Source organism: Spinacia oleracea, chromosome 4 (genome assembly GCF_020520425.1).
Source record: "Spinacia oleracea cultivar Varoflay chromosome 4, BTI_SOV_V1, whole genome shotgun sequence".
NCBI lineage: Eukaryota > Viridiplantae > Streptophyta > Magnoliopsida > Caryophyllales > Amaranthaceae > Spinacia > Spinacia oleracea.
Window position 1 is genome coordinate 110,981,536 of NC_079490.1, and position 19,347 is coordinate 111,000,882.

General features: G+C 36.8%; 1 protein-coding gene across 1 annotated transcript; it reads left to right on the plus strand.

Moving 5' to 3' along the window:
• Positions 1–17,147: 17,147 nt before the first annotated feature.
• Positions 17,148–18,580, plus strand: LOC130459584 (uncharacterized). Its single transcript, XM_056827047.1, has 2 exons — positions 17,148–17,420; positions 17,902–18,580. Exons 1-2 carry the CDS (start codon positions 17,211–17,213, stop codon positions 18,160–18,162), a joined length of 471 nt encoding a protein of 156 aa, XP_056683025.1. The 5' UTR covers positions 17,148–17,210; the 3' UTR covers positions 18,163–18,580.
• Positions 18,581–19,347: the final 767 nt, after the last annotated feature.

Genomic DNA, 19,347 nt, shown 5'->3' on the forward strand with positions numbered 1-19,347 from the left:
ATATGGAGGGAAAGAAATAATGCTTTGTGGAATGGTCAAGTCTGCAGAGTTGATAAGGTTTGTAATAACATAAAGCATCATGTACAATGTAGAGTTTCAACAATTTTGCCTAGAAACATAAGTCATAGAGATCATACTTGGTATACTTCCCTTATAGAGGGATAATTGGCTGGTTTTGGCCTTGTTTGGGCCTGTTTCGTTTCTTTTCAGTGGGCCTGTCCACTTGAATTGTAGGTTGTAAAGTGTTTGTTGATATATATATACCACTCTACTTGCTTAGCAAAAAAAAAAAGACTTAGTTTACTTTAGGAGAGATTTAGTTACGTATCAGAACAATTTAGTTTACTTTAAGAGATAGTTAGGTTACTTTAAGAACCAGAAGCTCAATTGTAGTTTTGTGTACAGACTGCAACATCTAACATCCAAAACTGAAGCTCTACATAGCAGGCAGTGCCTCTACACCGAACACAACCATTGATAGAATCAAACCAGCAGACAAGATTGTTAATCTGATATCAATTGCACATATTCGAGCTTCAAAATTCACCAAAAACAACAAGTGAAAATCATTCCAAAAAACAAAGAAGTTCGAGCGCAATAAAACCTCCACAAAATTAACTAAAAAATCACAAAATTCGGAATTATAGGTTGCGATTTGCAGAAATTTTGAGCAACAGAAAATTCCAGTAAGAAACTATAGTAATACCTGATTTTGAGCTTTATTTTTCGATTTGAGTGAATAATTGTGCGCCGCAGCAAATTCTTCAAATTACCTTCGAATTTTGCAGCAAAACCTTGAAGACCTCCGAAAATTGAAGCTGAAAATTGATATCAACTGTTAAATTGTCGATGAGCATTGACAATTTACACCTAATTAGTAATAATTTGTTGGAATTCGAAGAATATCGAAGAGCACGGAGTTGGAAGAGAGAGAAATAATGCCGGGGAAGTAGAGAGAGAAAGGCAAATCGTTTTTTGTCATTTTCATGAATAGGGATGGAATTTGGGATTTTCTGAGATTAATCCCATCCGTTGATTACATCTAAATCCTACGGTTGTTAAAGGTTCTCATCTATATATATATATCTCTCTCTCTCTCTCTCTCTATATATATATATATATATATATATATATATATATATATATATATATATATATATATATATATATATATATATATATATATATATATATCTATATATATATATATATTACATTGAACGCATGAGATTGCTTCTCATTTTAAGCTCCCTTCTCATTTGAGTGTAAATATATATATATATATATATATATATAGGGTCCCCCTCCAATGAGAAGATCCTTATAATGGGAAGAATGAGAAGCGATCTTAACCGTTCAGAGAAACTAAATCCAATGGCGCACGGTCTACCTGGAGAAATTCCCCATTAATCTAACCGATTAACGCATCAGTGTTAATCGGATGGCAGAGGTGCAAATACCCAAGGACATTTGGGTATTACTGTAATTCAAGTGGGTGGGAAGTATGTTTGGCGTTAAGTAATCGTTAACGGAAACATGGTAACGGGACGTTAACAGAAGGTAGGCAAAGCACAGTATCAAAACGAAAATTGGGCGGTTAAAAAAATATAAAGGCAGTTGCTTCTAGTCTTTGTTTCTTCATCCCTCCTCAAATCATTCTCTCTCCTCCGCGTCTGGGTTGAGTTGGTCCTATTTACTGGTGCAAATTTCAGTAAACATTAACGAAATCGTTTCAGGATTCTACATGCAATAAGGTAAGCGATTTGTTCTCATTTAAAAATTATGGAAAACAGTAGTGTCATTTGTAAATTAGTATGATTTTTGAACTGAAGTGTGTGGTTTGAATTCCATTTTACGGAGCATGAAATTAGGAATTAATACCTTAATTGGCAATGATGAGTTACGAATAAGGGTGTAAGATAGAGATTGTAAATTAAGAGTTGTGTGATATTGATATAAATGACGTTTAATAGTGGATGGGGTTGGGATTGGGATTTCTTATAAATGTAGATGTAGATGTAGAATTTAATCAAATTGGGGGTGTTGGGAAAAAAAAGGTGAATTTGTATTAAATTAAAAAATAAGTTGTTTAAAAATTGCATGTATTGGTGTTGTAGTTGGTTAGATTTTATAATGTGCGACTTGTTGTGTGATTTGTAGTTAATCTTTGTAGGAACTAAATATGAGTAGAATGCGAAATAGTGGGACTATGAATCATAATTTTATTGAAGATTCCCCTGGTGAAGTGTCAGCAAGTTCAAATAGTCAAGCAAGATGATAGTGATGATGAGGATTTTAAGGCTGATTTGTATGATCTTGAAGATGAAGTTGTTGTGGAGACGGTTGTTAGAAATAAAAAGAGCAAGAGGGGGAGACCAAAGGTATCTTGTTTTCTTAATCCACTAACGAAATGTGTATTAGTGTATTACCCCTATGTGGTTGGATGATACAGTTAGGATTGGTAATAATCTGTAATTTTAGATTATTGGACTCCTCTGGAAATGTTCTCTAAACTATGATTCTGCCCAAATGTGTAGTGTAGTGACAAATTTTTTGCGCAGGACACGAAGAAGAAAGAGCGTGTGACAACTAAAAGGAGAGCGGTTGTCGAGAAAGTCACCCTACACACGGGAGTGTTCAAGGTAGTTTCATATGATGTTGGGTTTGTGATATTATTAGGGACAAAAGTAAATTGGTATAACCTGTGTCGAAATGAATTTGTAGGACAATAGTTTTACTAAGGGTGGTGAAGTGAAGGAAGCGCGTCAGGTATTGAAAGTTCTCCACCGGGAATACAATGGAAGAGTAAGTATTTTCACCTCTTATGAAACTTTGAACCCAATCTGGCTTAGTGAACTTGTGTGAGAATTGGTATGGCTAAGTGAGCTGTGTGGCAGTAACTAGTTCACCTGCATGGGAAATTTAAACCAGTTGGTTATTGTTTTAGTTCCTTTAAGAGTTTATTTTATGGTTGTAATTGTGTGTTTGGTTACATTCATGTTAGAGTAGTTGAGTTGTAGTTATATGAAATGAGGTAGTAGTTGGTTTGTAGTAGATTGTACATTTGGTCTACTAGTACCACGTATTTGTAGATAACGAATAGAAGATTGTATTACAAGTAGATTATATTGTATATAATAAATTGATATGAATGTGTAGGTTGTTGTGTTGTTGTCCATTATATGTATTTTATTTAAAATGTTAAACGAATAGATGATTTGGGGACAAAATTTGGTTAAGTTCTATTCTTTGAGTTGGTTGCTGTGTTATTGAAAGTTCTATTCTTTGAGTTTGTAATATTTTGTGTACTTGAGTATCCTTCTCCAGACTGCAACCATCAATTGCAAAGTTGAAGCATTTGGGAGAATTATACATAGGTTTGATAATCGAAGGAGGCAGTGGGTGAGCGAAATGGGATTTGGGGGACTTTATCACTTGTGCGGGAAACACTTACCCCGAAACTTTGTGTATTGGTTGATGACTCGTGTGGACCCTGTGAATGAGGTATTTAGGGGTCCGAATGGATTTGATGTTCCTATGAACAAAAATCAGGTTCGGTGGATACTTGGGCTTCCAAATGGTGAGAAGGTCATTCCCACTAATGATGTTGATGCTGATGAGCGAATGAAAAGTTTGGTTAATAAAATTCATGGCCAATATGGGCGGTCATGGGCGAGTGTGAACCCTAACAAGACTGGAGTGCTTATATCCACAGATGCAATTCCAATCAATCCCAAATTTATTGAAAGATTGGAGGGTGAATGGGGTGAAAATGACGAGGCCGAGCTCAAGACAATGTTTTTGATAGCCGCACTTGGTATGGTTTTATGTCCGACACAATGTGGAAGACTTAGTGCGAGTCTGGTATATGCATGTACACTTGGGTTGCAGGCACGACAGTACGACTGGTGCAAGGTTGTTTTTGATTTCTTCATCGATAGGGCGAAAGTTTTCTGTAGAGATTTCTACACGTATGGGTGGACCAAAGGAGTTGGTGGCTGTAGCATATACTTAGTGGTGAGTCAAATTTGTTTAATGAATGAGTTAATTACAAAGGTTTATGTTTTTGGGTTTTGCTTTGGGGGATAATTGTTGTGTAAATTTATTTCAGATATGGTATCTTGATCGACTAGATAGGATACCGGTGCAGTGGGGCGTATTCCCCAGGTTGAAGGCATGGGATATGAAGGAGATTGTAGAGGCAAAGGATGCAGAACGTTTACCGGTACCAAATGGGGACTACGGTTGTCTTGGGGTGAGTTATATGATATATATAACGTTGCTGTGTTTTCCATTTGTCTAAAAGTGATGTCTTGAATTGAATTTGTTGAAGATTGATTTGCGTAACAGGAATTTGTTTTGAATAGGCATTAATCTTGAATTTAATAGTTATAAAATAAAATATTTGTAAATCCTGTTAATGTGGATTGATTTGTTGTAGTGTGTTGTTGTCGCGTATGGTGATACACAACATCCGAGGGCCACCAAGGATAGTGATGGTCCTGCTGAAGAGGTGAATTACTTAGCTGAGGTTCACACAGTTTGTTGGTGTATGATTTTTGATAATAAGTTTTTACTTTCCATCTTTGATTTTAGGTTAATATTCCCGCAATTGAGAATGAGAATTTCAAGTTAAAACCCCAGAAGAAAGGAAATAGTGAGAGAAATCCAATGAAGATGAGGAAGTTGGCTAAGGAACGGGAAAAGCAACAACATACTGAGTTGGTGCGGGTGGAATTTGATATGCAAACTGAGGTGACCGTGAGGCAGCCTCAAATGGAAACCGTTAATGAGGAGGATCCTCTAACACCGCGACATCCTTCTCCTTGTTCCCCGACGCCTAAGGTAATTCCCTGCCCTCCTTCGCCACAGGTTACATCTCCATTGCCTGATCCATTTAAGTTTCAACCTACCATGTGTCATCCCTTCCCTCCCCCGCCCCAAGCAATGGAATCCCAACACACCCCTCCCCAACCATATCATGCCCAACAAACCCCTCCCCTGGTGAAAACAATGGAATCCCAACCAACCCCCCCTACGCCCCTTGCGTTTGATGCCCAACCAACCCCTACTCTGCCCCAACGGATGGATGGCCATCCAACCCCTCCTCCACAACAAATTGAAGGCCTACCATCCCTTACTCTGCAACAAATGGAAGGCCTACCATCCCTTCCACAACAAATGGAAGGCCATCCGAAGCCTCCTCCGCCCCACAAAGTGGTGAATGATCGTGAACCAGTTGGCTCACCACTGCGTGAAGGTGCGTTTAATGGGAGTACGATATCTGTTGTATGCGGCCTGGAATCCCCTCCTGCCTTGTTGGATATTACTAGTGACAGTCGGATGGGTGGTATCATTGCCTCCGGGGCCATATTATTTGAGAGGACTCGACCCAGACGTCGTCGTAAAAAGAGCATTACCTTTTCAGAAAGAGGGTGTGGGTGGGTGACTAGTGAAATAAAGAAATTCAGCTACAACCTAGTTGAGTTTGTCAACCACAACGGTGGTCTTCTTTCTGGACGGGGTGACATTAAAGGAATGAGGTACTCAAATTATAATTCGTTATGCTACTTATTCCTTGCTTACACGTATTATAAGTTTGGGCTAACCGTATGTGTTTTTGTAGCCTTACCTTGATGATTAAATGTGGAGATGGGACCAACGTCAACATGAACCAGTGCAAAGGTCTTGCACAGTTAAATGGATGTGTTCACAAGCAGGTAAAGTGTGAATGAAGTATGTATTGTATTAGTCCGATCACATAAAATGTGTTTGGTGTTTTAGAATTTTATGAATATGAAATAGTACTACTATCGAATTACCACGTAGTACTATCTCAAAACCAACGACCTCTGGGTGTACTGTCATTAATTTAAACTGTACTATTCTGCCAAGAAATGGTACAAATTCATTAATGATATATGTAGGGTTGTCTACTAGTTATAGATAAGGGTCGTAATGGTAGTCTGTATGTTGATATAATTTTTTAAAAATTGTAGTATGTTGACACGGTATCGAGACTTTACAATTCTGCTTGGGCCGAGAAATACATAGGGAGAAGTTTGCGGTACATGATGAACTCCGCGTTTTCTGTAAGTCCAATAGGGAAAACTTAAAATTATAACTTTGGCAATATGACCCACTTATTATTTAATTGGAGAAATCTGTATTCAGGACAAAGTCATGAAGTTTGCTCAAGACTCCCATGACGGTGTTAAGATGACTGATGTTGATCGCATCCGATTGTGTGATTGGATGACGAAGGAGAGGGAGAAGATAGCGGCCGCATGTACTAAAATTGGTGAAGGAAACCACACATCAGACGGGAATGTTGCGTCGCTAATATCTGAGGTAACATTGAATGATACTCACACTTATGTATCTGTAAAAAAATTGTTCGGGTGACGTTTAATATAAAAATGTGAGTTATGTAACACGTTTATACTAACTATTATAAAACAGTTGTTTATCCCAGTCCTTGAGAAGTTGGGACCCTTCACAAACCATTGGTGCTGTCTTGTTATATCTGCCGACCCTCCAACCGTATACATCATTGATTCTCTGATTACCAATCCAGTGGAGGAGCAGAAAACTGCAATTGATAAACTGGTAAATGAATGACGCATGTTTGGAGTGTTATTTTAACGTACATATGTTATTTCATTTAGGATAATATGTTGATGTGGTCGTTGTTTGTTTATCCAGCTAATTGGGGTTGACAAATTGTTATTCAATGGCGAAGATGAAGACACTTGGGGCCAGCTTCTTACATGGCGACGTACGCGGATGGATATAGAAATCCAGGAAGACAAGTAAAGTGACCTTATCTTGTGAAAATTGTTGGTGTGCGTTGTGGTTGTGTATTGTTTATAACCAAGTGTTGATATGTTTTCGTATTTCAGCCATAGTTGCGGTGTCCGGATGTTGCTCTCTATTAAGGAGTTTGCTGAAGGCTATGAGGGGCTCCGTATACCAGACATTGAATTAGCGCGTCGGCTCTTGCTCACCCAGGACATTCTTAGTCCTTATAATCTCGAGCGTGATCGTGTAAAACTTTTGGTGAACGGGACAACAAAGTCCGAAAATATCTAAATTATGTTTGTGGGTTTTGTTCTGGGGAGATGGATTATTGTTTGGATGTTAGATGTGGTCCAATTGGTCCAATAGGTTAGGAGGTTGTTGGGCCTTAATAAATGCTATATTATTTGTTCCTTGTAAGGTAGTTTGTAGTGGTCGTGTGAGTTTCTTACTTAGGGGAAAATTTATTTCATGTTGTTGTTTTCAGAAAATAAGGGCCCTTATTGGCCCATAAACCGTTGTTTGTGGCAATTTTTTACAATGTCCTATAGGAATGTATTTGGGCCTGAACCCTTACAAAAAACGGATTTCCTAAATGGGATATAAAAATTTACTTATAAAGAAGAGATATATTCATTCACAAATGGGTAACGTTAGCGGCAAGTATTAACCGTAAGTACACGGACAACGCTTGGAAAGTATTCCCGAAATACGCGACGGTATAGTCGAGACTAATTACAATAGTACGTTTTTTCCTTAAACATTATTGAAAATGGTTATTAATGTATATTGTTTTCAAACGGGTTGGATCGGATCAGATCGGATTGAAAACTTAACGGATCGGATCTGGTCGGATATTTTATGCACGGGTTCATATCAGATCGGGTTGTAAACGGGTCGGATTGTAGTCGGGGTGGGTAGGATCGAATCGGATTGGAACATGACGGATTGTTAATGGGTTTATCCGGGACTATAACGGGTTCGGATTCATATCGGTATAATCGAATAACAAGGGTCGGATTGAAACGGATTTAGCCGGGTAACATCAGATTCAGTTTTATATCTATTCGGGTTATTCGGTAGTGGGTTGGAATCCGAGTCGAGTCCCTTTGGTTTGAAATTATATAATTATAATATTGATGACTTAATTAGGGGACGAAAACGATAACTATCTTTTAAAGGTAATAATAATTTTAGATCAGTAATATAATTTATTGATTATATAGTATATAACTTAGTTTAATACTACATACTTTCCTGAAAGTTCTTTACGCCTTAAATCTACATCAATTACAAGTTTCATTTGAACAGAGCATATAAAGGGAGAATGAAGTACAAGTAAACCGTATAACTAATAGTCATACGCTTAATTGGTAGTGCTACTTCATTAATGTTCTCTTATTGGTCGTGAACGGTTTGGGTTAAATGGGGTCGGATCGAAATGGGTTCGGATTAAACGGGTCCTGGGTTGAAACGGTTCGCATAAAACGGTACATGGACGATTAACGGATCGGGTTATACGGATTTTCCTCGGGTTGGAACGGATTCGGGTTCAAACGGATCGGATCATAAACGGCTCTTGGATTGCATCGGTTCGGAACGGATTCAGATTTGTCACGAAGTGGCCTGTTATCGGATTCACATCTTAATAGGATTAAAAATCACGGGTTCATTTGGATTGAATATAATCGGAACGGATCGGATTTCGGATCTTAGCTCGCGGGTTATAAACGGTTCGGATTCTTAACGGTCGGACAAACCCAACGGGTCGGATTGAGAATTTACACCTATTCGTAATCCTAATTATAACCTACACCTATTCGTATTGAGAATTTACACCTAATTATAACCTATTCTATTTTGATATTATTTTTTTACAATGTTTGTACATGTTTGTTTATACAACATACATAAAATTTCTTCTTAATATAACGAGTCAAATATGTATAGAAGTAAATTTTAAGCACATACTTAATTCGTAATCCTTAACTAAGAAGTTATTCAAACTCATGTCTCTCTTCATTTCTCCAGAACTTCATACATTAATTCCATTTCATATTCATTTTAACACTATTACTTGATTAGACATTACAATGTCCTAAAGGGGTGTAAGGGTCCTTTATTCACATAGACTAGTAGTAGGGGTCAACTTAATAGTTGTGTAGGGGCCAAGTTCATAGGGTTCAAGTACATACTTTTTAAAAGAAGTTGTAAAATAATTGCTGTTTTAAACCAATATTTCCATAAATGCCTAATTTTTTTGTTATAAATATAGGGTCAGTGTTTTCTTCAATTTCATTACTTGCGTTTCTCCTTCAAAGTTTGCACCCCTAGTGAAAATCTACAAAATAATGGCTTATCCTTTTTATCCAGCCTTTGATAGGGTACCATCCCCCATTGCCATCATATACAACGCCCCCCTCCACAGAGAAATTGCAGAAGCCAACACCAATCTTTTCAATTATTATTTGAATGAGTCCAAGGCGGGTATCCTTGAAGCGATACCCGCACATGTTATTCGTAATATAATACGGAATGAAAACGTGAGTATAGAAGATTTTAAGGAGATGATTATACTTAGTGATATTTTTGAAATTGTCCCAGGTCATCTCCCCAACCTGTCTGACTTGTTTGGGTTGGATGAAGCTTTTAAGCTGTACATCTGGTGGGCTCTAGATAATCTTGATCTAATGCATTCAAGTAATTATCTCCCGGAGAATATCATGCATATGGTCGATCCGCGCCCAGTTCTAAACTGGGTCGGGCAACTGTACATGTTAGCTGCCCCAACTACAATCCAAATGGCATCTTACACCGATGCAGTCCATGTTATGGAAATGGATGTAGAAAAATCTCTTATATTTTTTGAAATATTTCGTGTAGATGATGTTGTACGTGCTCATGAGGTATCCCTAAAGAGAGCCAATTCCATCGAGTACCCTGGCTATTTTAGTGTACCAGACCCGTCTAGGTATGTGTGTTGGAATGTAAGGGGAATGGCTAGGGATTCATTTATCGAAAATTTTAGGAATATGTACTTAACTCATCGCCCAACCGTGGTTGTTATACTAGAATCCCGTCTATCCAGTGAAAATATTGAGGTTATTGTGACTCGGTTACCTGGTAGGTACATCTTTTCAACGTTTGGTCCTGTCGGCTTTGGCGGTGGGGTGGTTGTTTTATGGATGGATATCGCGGTTAGTATTATTACTGGTTACCATAATCGTAGGGAGAACATGGTGGCTGAGTTTTGTTTTGAGGTAACCATCTTAAAGTAATGGTAAACTAGGATGTCCCTTGTTGTATGACATGTTATTCGAGACCATGTTATTCATTTAAATTGTTTTATCTTTGCAGGGAATCACACCCAAAGTCTCGGCGAGACGTAGGTTATTCACAGACGAGGAGCGGGCGGGTACATCTTCAAATGACCGCGAAAATCTAGATTAGTACTGAACTGGATGCCTTAAAAGTTTACAAGTGTTTTGTGTAAACTCCTGTTTAGTCTCCCGTACCGGTCACTTAATAGCGCTACAATTTAAGAATTTCGTTCCACTATTATATAATAAAGTAATAATTTTCAGCATAATATTTTCTGATTTTTCAGAATAATATTTTCGTTCCACTATTATACATTAAAGTAATAATATTCAGATTTATTTTCATGAATTTCGTTCCACTATTATGTCAGAATAATATTTTTTGTGTGCTATTGGTACCACTTGACCTACATCAATATGACGCAATTTTTTAACAACAAGAAAAATATTAGATGATTAAGGGGACAATCACAATAACACTAGTAGGGAGTTACATTACAGTCTAAAGTTACACTAATGTCCTCTAAAACATGGACTCACTTAACCTAAACAATAATATACCTTCAAACATGGAATTAATAAAACTAAATACTCAAATTTGACTTGAAACATGGACCTAGTAAAACTTGTAACATGTAACTAATTAACCAAAGACTCAAGTTAGGGATAAAGGAGGACCTTATTAGGACTAATTTGGTCACAACAAGATGCGTTACAATCTCATTCCATCGATAATGGGCCAATGTAATTATAATTCAGTGGTAATTATAATTACTTGGGTCCAAAATGGTGGGAAAGTACCAAACATGTAATTAATTTATAAAGGCGTACAAAATGGACTTGTTAACAATATTCGCACTGTGAACAGTGTGAATATCAGTTAACATTTTTCCTTGGTGCATAAATTGGATGTCTTTGGGGCGTACACCCATTGCATGAGCATACGCTTCGTAGACAATTTCCAATTTGTCAGTTACTAAAGCCTCAACCGGGAAATCGTTAGGAGTGTTGTACACTGGACGGATTATAAACCTTTTGATATAAGTGTTGACATTCATTCCATCCACCTGCACAAACCAAGAATTCTGTTAGTAGTGACTAGTGTGACATTGTAGTTATTAAAAATATTAGACAACGGTGAGGATTAGTAATGAAAACCTACGAGTCCGACGACGGTGAACACCTCCCCGTTCTTAATTTCGAGTTCTCTAACAGTGACATGGATTATTGGGAATTTTAAAAGACGCCTACGTATGGAAATATCCTGGGCGGGATAACCAATGCGAGCGGCGTAATCATTATACACCCTAATCATGGTTTCATTTGGATGGAGTACGTATTGGACGCCTAGATCGGTCTCTGACTCACTCCTTACCAAAATAGTAACCATGTCTAGGGGTAGTGTGGGTGGTGAAAAGGGTATTGGCGGGTATGGGAAATTTGGAGCGAAAGGTGCTCGCAGACCCCAATAGGTAGGGTCACGCAGACCATATAGTGTCCGAAAGTAGGAAGTTGATGAGGTGGATGAGTTACCATTAGTGGACGAGCTAAAGGGGATGGAGGATGATGAAATAGATATTGATGTGTCTGTGGTGTTGCCGGAAGAAATGGATATGTCGGCAGTGTCCGACGAGGAAGAAGAAGAGTATGCTGGCAAAATGGAAGGAGGATTGGAGGACAAGGTATAGCCATAGGAGACAGACATTTTCTTAGGTAATAAAATAATAGCCTAGATTAATACTAATGGAGTTGACAACCACTAAGAAAGTCTGAAGAATGGTGTGGGTTTCCCTACAGATGCAATCCCTTTTATAATGATGAAGGCAAAACCCTAATGGTCCAACCTATATTTGGCGCCAAAATACTTTAACATAGTACCTAGTTGGCGCCAAAATATTGTTACAATATGGACTCCATTAATAATTGCCTCCATATGCCTCTAAGAAATCATTATAGTTATGATCCATGTTTATTTAGAATTAATATTAGGGTTCAAGTGCCTGTAATTTTTAGTTTTACAGGTGGATTCATATCATCCTACAAAGTTCCTACTCCCTCCGTCACGGAACAATCGACCAGGTTTCACCGGCAAAGAGTTAAAGGGACTTGAATTGACTTATTTAATTTAATAGGTAGTAGTTGATAGTGAGGTATTCTTTTAATGTAGTTAGTTAGTGGGAAATGTGTAAAAGGGTGTGGTTTGGGGAGAGTAATTGATGAAAAAAGGAGAGGGAGGTAATGAGGAAAGTGGTTTTCTTTCATTTCAAATGGAAAAGGGTGTTTGAACCTTGGAGGTACTCGTGGAAAATTCTGTTTCACCCCTTACCCAACCAAACAACGTACAATGGTTAAAAAGGGGACAATCGTTTTCCATGAATACGTTTTACGCCCTATCAAACGGTACTCTGATATTTTGTTAGAAAAATTAATAACTTAGTACCATGAATTAATGACTATAACTTATTGCGTAATCAACATTAGCGCTATGCCTTAAAATTTATCTTATTGCTTAATCAACATTAGCGCAAAACAAAAAATGGACTTGTGACGATTCAAAAGTGAACACTAAGAACTCCATAGTCCATACCCATATTTTACGTTAGTAAGTGAAGCCCTCCATCATGTTTACATTTATTGAAAGACATAAAATGTTATCTAACTGACATCATCAATACATATTTGACTCCAATATATCCGTTGGGGAGTTTTGTCTATAAAGGAGTGCAGTGATGTACATTATCCCTTTCAATCCATTCCCCTTGAGTCTTTGTCACAATTGTAATCTCTATTTTTAAACTCAAATGGCAAATCTCAGCAACAAATCCACAAATTCTTCCAACAACAATGGGGTGAGTAACAGGCGGTTTATATGTAATTGTAACGATGTTGCCGTTATAAGAACGACAAAGAGCGGAGTTAACGCTGGCAAGCAGTTCTTCGGTTGTCCTAATTGGCCCGTAAGTATTTAAAATTATATTATTATGCAGTATGACCTCAGTAACATGTTTTAACAACTACAATTTAAATTTTGATTTAATTTACTAATAGGGTCCAAGTGCTTGTAAATTTTTTGAGTGGGTTTCGGCTGATTCATGCTCCAAGATGGGTCCTTTGTTTGATGATTTTCACATTAAAATCCTTGAAAAAGACACTGAAATAGCTGAGTTGGAGTTCAAGAATCAAATCCTGGAGGAAAAGCTCAAAAGAATACAAACCAAGAAGTAATGCGTGGAAGAGGAATTGCAGGAGATAAAAAACGAGCTTTGTCATACGCGAATCGAGTTACTCAATTGCGGCCGATCTGAGAAAAATCTTGCCATGATGTTGTTATTTTCATGGATAATGTTTGGAGTACTAGCTTTGTTAATGAGGTAGAAAGTACTTTACAAATATATTTCACTAGTGTACTAGCATGTCCTTAATTAATTAATGAAAGTGAAAGCGTCTTCAATACGTATGTTACCCGTAAAATAGGGATTAGACCCTGATTTCGAATAATGATGAGTGATAAATGTTATTTGTGTACACGTTAACAATTGGGCAAGGCATTAATTCAATTAATTAAGTTTTAGACTTTTACGTTCATTCCATACTATTTTTAAAACGGCCATAATGTTTTATTTACAAGACAGGTCGTAATTAAATTTAAATAATTAATTACCAAACCATTTGAACTTGTAAAAACCCACACTCATTACATTTCTAGGAAGTTGCCATACCCAATTGAACCAGTTGTGGTGATAGGGATAGCCACACGCCCCCCCAGGTGAAATGACCTCAAAAAATGTCTTTTAAAAGTATGTCTCAAGTACACGTCATTTCATTAGGTCTTCAAGGCAAATGGGCTACGCTTACTTCTTTCCAATGGGGCCCAAATGGGAGAAATCCCCTATTTTGAAGTATGGACAATGGAGATGTAACATATATTAGTCCTAAATTAGTGGACAATGGTCTCCACTACCATATATTTAAAGGGCTATAATTATATTTAAAGGGCTATAATTTATCAGTGTTATCCCCTAATACTAATTTACCACTTGTCCGGAATGTGTGGGGTAAAATTATAATGTAATTTTACAATAAGTAAAGAATTGACGCTTCGTAATAGGAATTTTTGTATGAGGCCCTTTATTATAATGGAGTAAATAAATACCGATTATTTCGTTATTATAATGAATGAATTAAATACCGATTATAATGAATTTATTGAAGTAATTAAATACCGATTATATTGAATTTATTGAATAAATTTAAGTATTAAACATAAATATGCCAAGTATTATACATAGGAATAATATTGCTGTCGGATGCTGTGTTGTTCGTTTAATGTTTTACTTAAAGTTAACGACTCCTTTAGGTATATGGTTATCTTTTAAATGACTATTGAAAATTTATTAAGGATGAAAGTTGTCAATAGGGTGTTGGGTTTATTTTTTAATATCCAATTACAACTTGATGTTCAAGCAAGTAAAATGTAATTGTGTCACATACAGTTTCCTTGCAGGAGTAGTGCAATTGGAAGGTATTAGGTGATACTATTTGGAACTATTTTCACTGGAGTACTAGTACTAGATTGAATGACACAAAGAAAGCAACGTTTGCAGTCATGGGGCCCAGTTTCTTCCTTGAGACATGCACTTAATTCTAATTTGATGTCTGACAAATGTATATGGTAATTATTTAGGATGACTAATATTCCTTTTATTCCTTTTATTCCTTAGCGTTGCATTCCACCAACGACGTATCCAAAACCTTAATTTAGGACCCAATACCCCACCAAATCCTTCGAATGTTGTAAGGTCCACCAAAGCCAGACCCACTTCAATTTCATGCTAAACCATTTCAAAAATAAGGAATATATTTAATTAGTTATTGCTTGTGGATGACGTGTAATTAATTAATGTTTACGCTACTCAGTTAATCACCATTAAACAATCGGATTTGGTTCAAAATAAACGGATAGGTGGTTACGGGTTTAGCCCGACTGTAACCGGTTCGGATTGATATCGGTTCATATTCATCATGTCTAGGGAAGACATATATAGAAGTGAAGAAGTAAAGGTTGGAGAAAATGATACCACAAAGTCACAAACTAAAAGATATGAAAATATAAGGGTCAATACGTTACTATAAGATAACATAATGGTGAGTAAACTAATATATAAAAAAGATATGGGTGAATATGTTCAAATGATATAAAAGGCCAAAATACAATGGTAATTAAGATTAGATAACATGAAATACGTTCATGACCAAACCGCTAACTTAAAATGACTAATTAAAAGATTTTGATTTTTTATGAACTATAATATTGTTATGTTTTCATACCCTTACTCGTAAGTAAGTCGTAAAGGATCAATTGGAAAGTCACTTAAAAAAATAACCATTCTGAAGCCCGATGCGCATAAGAAATAAGGATTGGTTGTCTGTCTCATGATTACTTTATTTGAATACACTGTAGGATAGGGTTGAGACTGATGAAGGTAGTACATGGGAAGACAAGTGATAGTGATGGTTAGCAACACGTAGACCAATATGTATGAAGAAGCATTTAATGTGTGAGATAACTTGTTGGGTAAGAGTGTAACATGTACTGACAACATAAGGGGAGTGAATAGTCTCCCACTCTCCCCATACTCCTCAATCGCCATTGGTGGAGGTGTGAAAAGGAAATAAGGTGAGCTTAATAGGTAAGCTTTATTAGGAACTAAGGGGGGGCAAAGTAATATTTTATGCAAAATTGGTAAGCCTAATTGTTTTGAAAAAAAAATCGTTTCACTTTAATTGATTTAGAAACAAATACGTAACGGTAAATTATAACAATATTTGATATTTTAGTGGAGGTCCAAAAAAATGGTTATAAAGGATCGACATGTGATTCTATATATATAGCAAATGGTGAATAAAAAATATGTTTGTCAAAAGGTCGCATAAGATTTGTAATGAAGCCTATAACAATTGATAAATGTAATTCTCAAAATGAACCTTTAATTTCAAATTTTATTTTGGGATTGATTTGGAATCAAGAATATAATTTGAATTTTTTTAGAAAAAAATATTTGTTACCTTACACATGTAATATGGACGGGGCCCGGACACCTTATTTCCCCTAAAAGAGTTTCAGGAGAGCCGTAATATATCAGGACCGGGCCTCGACATCGGGTAGTTAGTGTAATGGGTTCTAGTCAACCTAATATATGACCGGTGACGTTTTGGTCAGGTGATTTTGGGACCGGGTCATGCATTACCGGGTCGAAACAGTGTAAAATGATGGATCTCTTGGGGTTCCGGATGTTATCTTTTAACTTCATTCCGGGGATGTCAATTAGCCGATAGCCGATACACTCGCGATCAATTCGTGACCAAGCTCGGTAAAAGCTGGGTCAAAATTCGTCCATTACGTAAACAAACGGGCATTATTAATAAATGATACTAGCTAGTACAACCTATTGTCAAATTTCTCTTACTAATATGTTCGTTTAAATTTGATATCGTTTGTTTTTTAAGCTTAGTTTGCTAATTACCAGCTAACTACATTTCAATAACACACGAATTAAGACTCCAATAGAAGTGATTTGTGACGGTAAGAATTCCCTTACAAACATTATTTAAGAAAATGTATTTCCAATGTACAATAACTTGTACAACGAAATCAAGTCTGCACACCTATATGTCTTGAAAACCCAACCACCCCACTCAATCTCCTTAAAAACCCCACCTCCCCACCCCCCAGTTACCGTCCCCAACCACAAACACAAACAACACTATTTCAAATCAGAATTAATGGTATTTTCCGGCAGGAACTCCACCATGCACTCCTCCACTGTGGGACACACTGAACCAGCCCTCATCGAACCATACCCCCTTTTCATGGAACCGGACCTTGGGTTCCTAGACGAAGAATACCCACCGCCAATCCACACGGCTGTTCCACCTAGTCATCAAGAACACATGCATGCAACCCAAGAGGCGTTTTCGGACCTCCGATCGACAAATCAGGGCCCACCACCTCTGACGCCGTGGTCGCCACTTACTCCGCATCCCCCAACTCAGGTACCTCCCCTGCCACCGTGGCCCATTCAAATCAAGCTGATGAGTGAGGAGGAAGGTGACACAGGAGTGATCTACATGTTGTTTCCAACTGATCCTTTTAATCTAGTTTACGGGGAGTATGCAAGGCGATTGGGTGCGAATGCAAATCAAATTGCTGTTTTCCGCCTCAATGGGTCGGTGGTTCCATCGGGTCTGTTGACTTGCCAACTGAACCTCCATGACGGACAGACCTTGGTGGTACGAGGCCTTGTAAGAACTACTAAAACCCATTTCTCCTAAATTTTTAATTGAAATTTTGATTTGTGTGGTTGCATGCATGTCTAATTAAATTCTGTATATGACAATTAATAAGTTGTTTTGGTGGAATAATAGTAATATTAGTTTAATTGCATCATTGGTTTAGGCGAATCACGATTAATTACAATTATTTTAGAGGGGTGGGTATAATATTCGAATTAAGGTAATTTTTTTGTGGTTGATTAATGGGTATTAAAGTTGGGTTTTTGTGTTATTTTGGTTCGTGGATGTGATGTTAATTTCTCAAACGTAAAGTGATTTTGTTTATTTGGTTATTCTGTGGGATATTTAATGGGTGGAAACAAAACTTGTTTAAATGGTTGGAAATTAATTCGCAGTAATATATTTTAAGATTATGTAGGCAACTTTAAATTGTCGTTTGCTACATACTTAAACACTTAACTTATCTCATATATGTATAATGTTTAATTAGGTTCAGGGCTTGAATGTAAATACCCACATGTGTACCTTTTTCGTGAGGGCCATGGTGGATTGGTATCCAGGTTGGTTTGTGAAAGCCGCGTTCAACGCACCTCTTTGGACTGTATTTTACGATTGGGCTATCCTACTTGGTGTGCAGCCTGCCATGGTTAAGATGTTCCGGAACTTTGACCAGCTAGACAAGAACCTCACGATACGTGGGGCAGGTATTCAGAATTGGTGTACGTTGTTTGCATGTCTCGAACAAGATTGATAGGCTTGGTGAGGGTGGATTGAATGGGATGCACCTCTTTTTCAAAACATATTTTGGTTTTTGGTTAAAGATCTAAAAAGTCAACCTACTTCACCCCTATTGGTGTTTTGTTGCACCAATTAAATATTTTGGACTACAATCGGAAGACGGGGTTCAGTTGATGTTCTATGGCGACGCATACAACTTGAAATTGATATGATTTGCAACTTTACTTTGCAATTGCCATGGATCCTTTTGTTTAGCAACACCTATTGGTTAACAACACCTTTCATTTGTAAAACTAGTGGTTTACATGTATTAAGTATGAGTAAAACATCATACTTAATAAATGAAAATTATTTTGATGGTTTTTAGTAAACTGATTTATATGTATTGATTATGATTAAGCAACCATGACGTATGTTAATGTGTTGTAAGACTTTGTGTGACGTGGTTTCATTATTAGAGTTTTCCCGTTGTTAACAAGTACGCTGATTTCACAATAATGCGAATGAATAAGTCTCGACTAAAAAGTAACAACTAGTAACAACTAGATAAAAATAAATCTTAATACATCATCATATACATTTAGGTGTGTGATAAATTATATCTAGATAGAAGGTTAAAATAGGTCACAATTAAAGATGGAGTATAAATATGTTCATAATATTTAAAACGTTTATGCATAACGCACTCATATACTTTTTATTAGTATATACTCCCTCTTGTTTTTTCGCATCATGTTTATTTAGTCCCATAACAGAAATTGATTTATTGTCTTATCTTGTATTAAATACTCAGCACTTACCCCGTATACATACACTCGGAACAATTTAAAAATAATGTTGCTTTACTTGTTCCATCTTAGCGTCTTAGGTCTTTACTCTCGACTCACTTCTTGCTAATGGCAATATGTATAGAGATAATTACTAAAAATGATTTGTTATAATAATTTAATTAGTCAAATTTTTTCGTATAATGTTTTTGTCATCCAGGAGTTGGAAGAAGTATCACTTTCACAAGGCCGCACCTCTTTTTTCTCTCCATATTTTGATTTCATGTTCGAAAATAAAACTCTATTCTCTCCCCCATTTATTGGGTTATCTGTATGAAACAGCGATGTAAGTGTATTCATCATTGTCAAATCTCATCTACAATCGTGGTTTAGGCGGATTAGAATTTTGTTTGATCCCATTTATTGGGTTA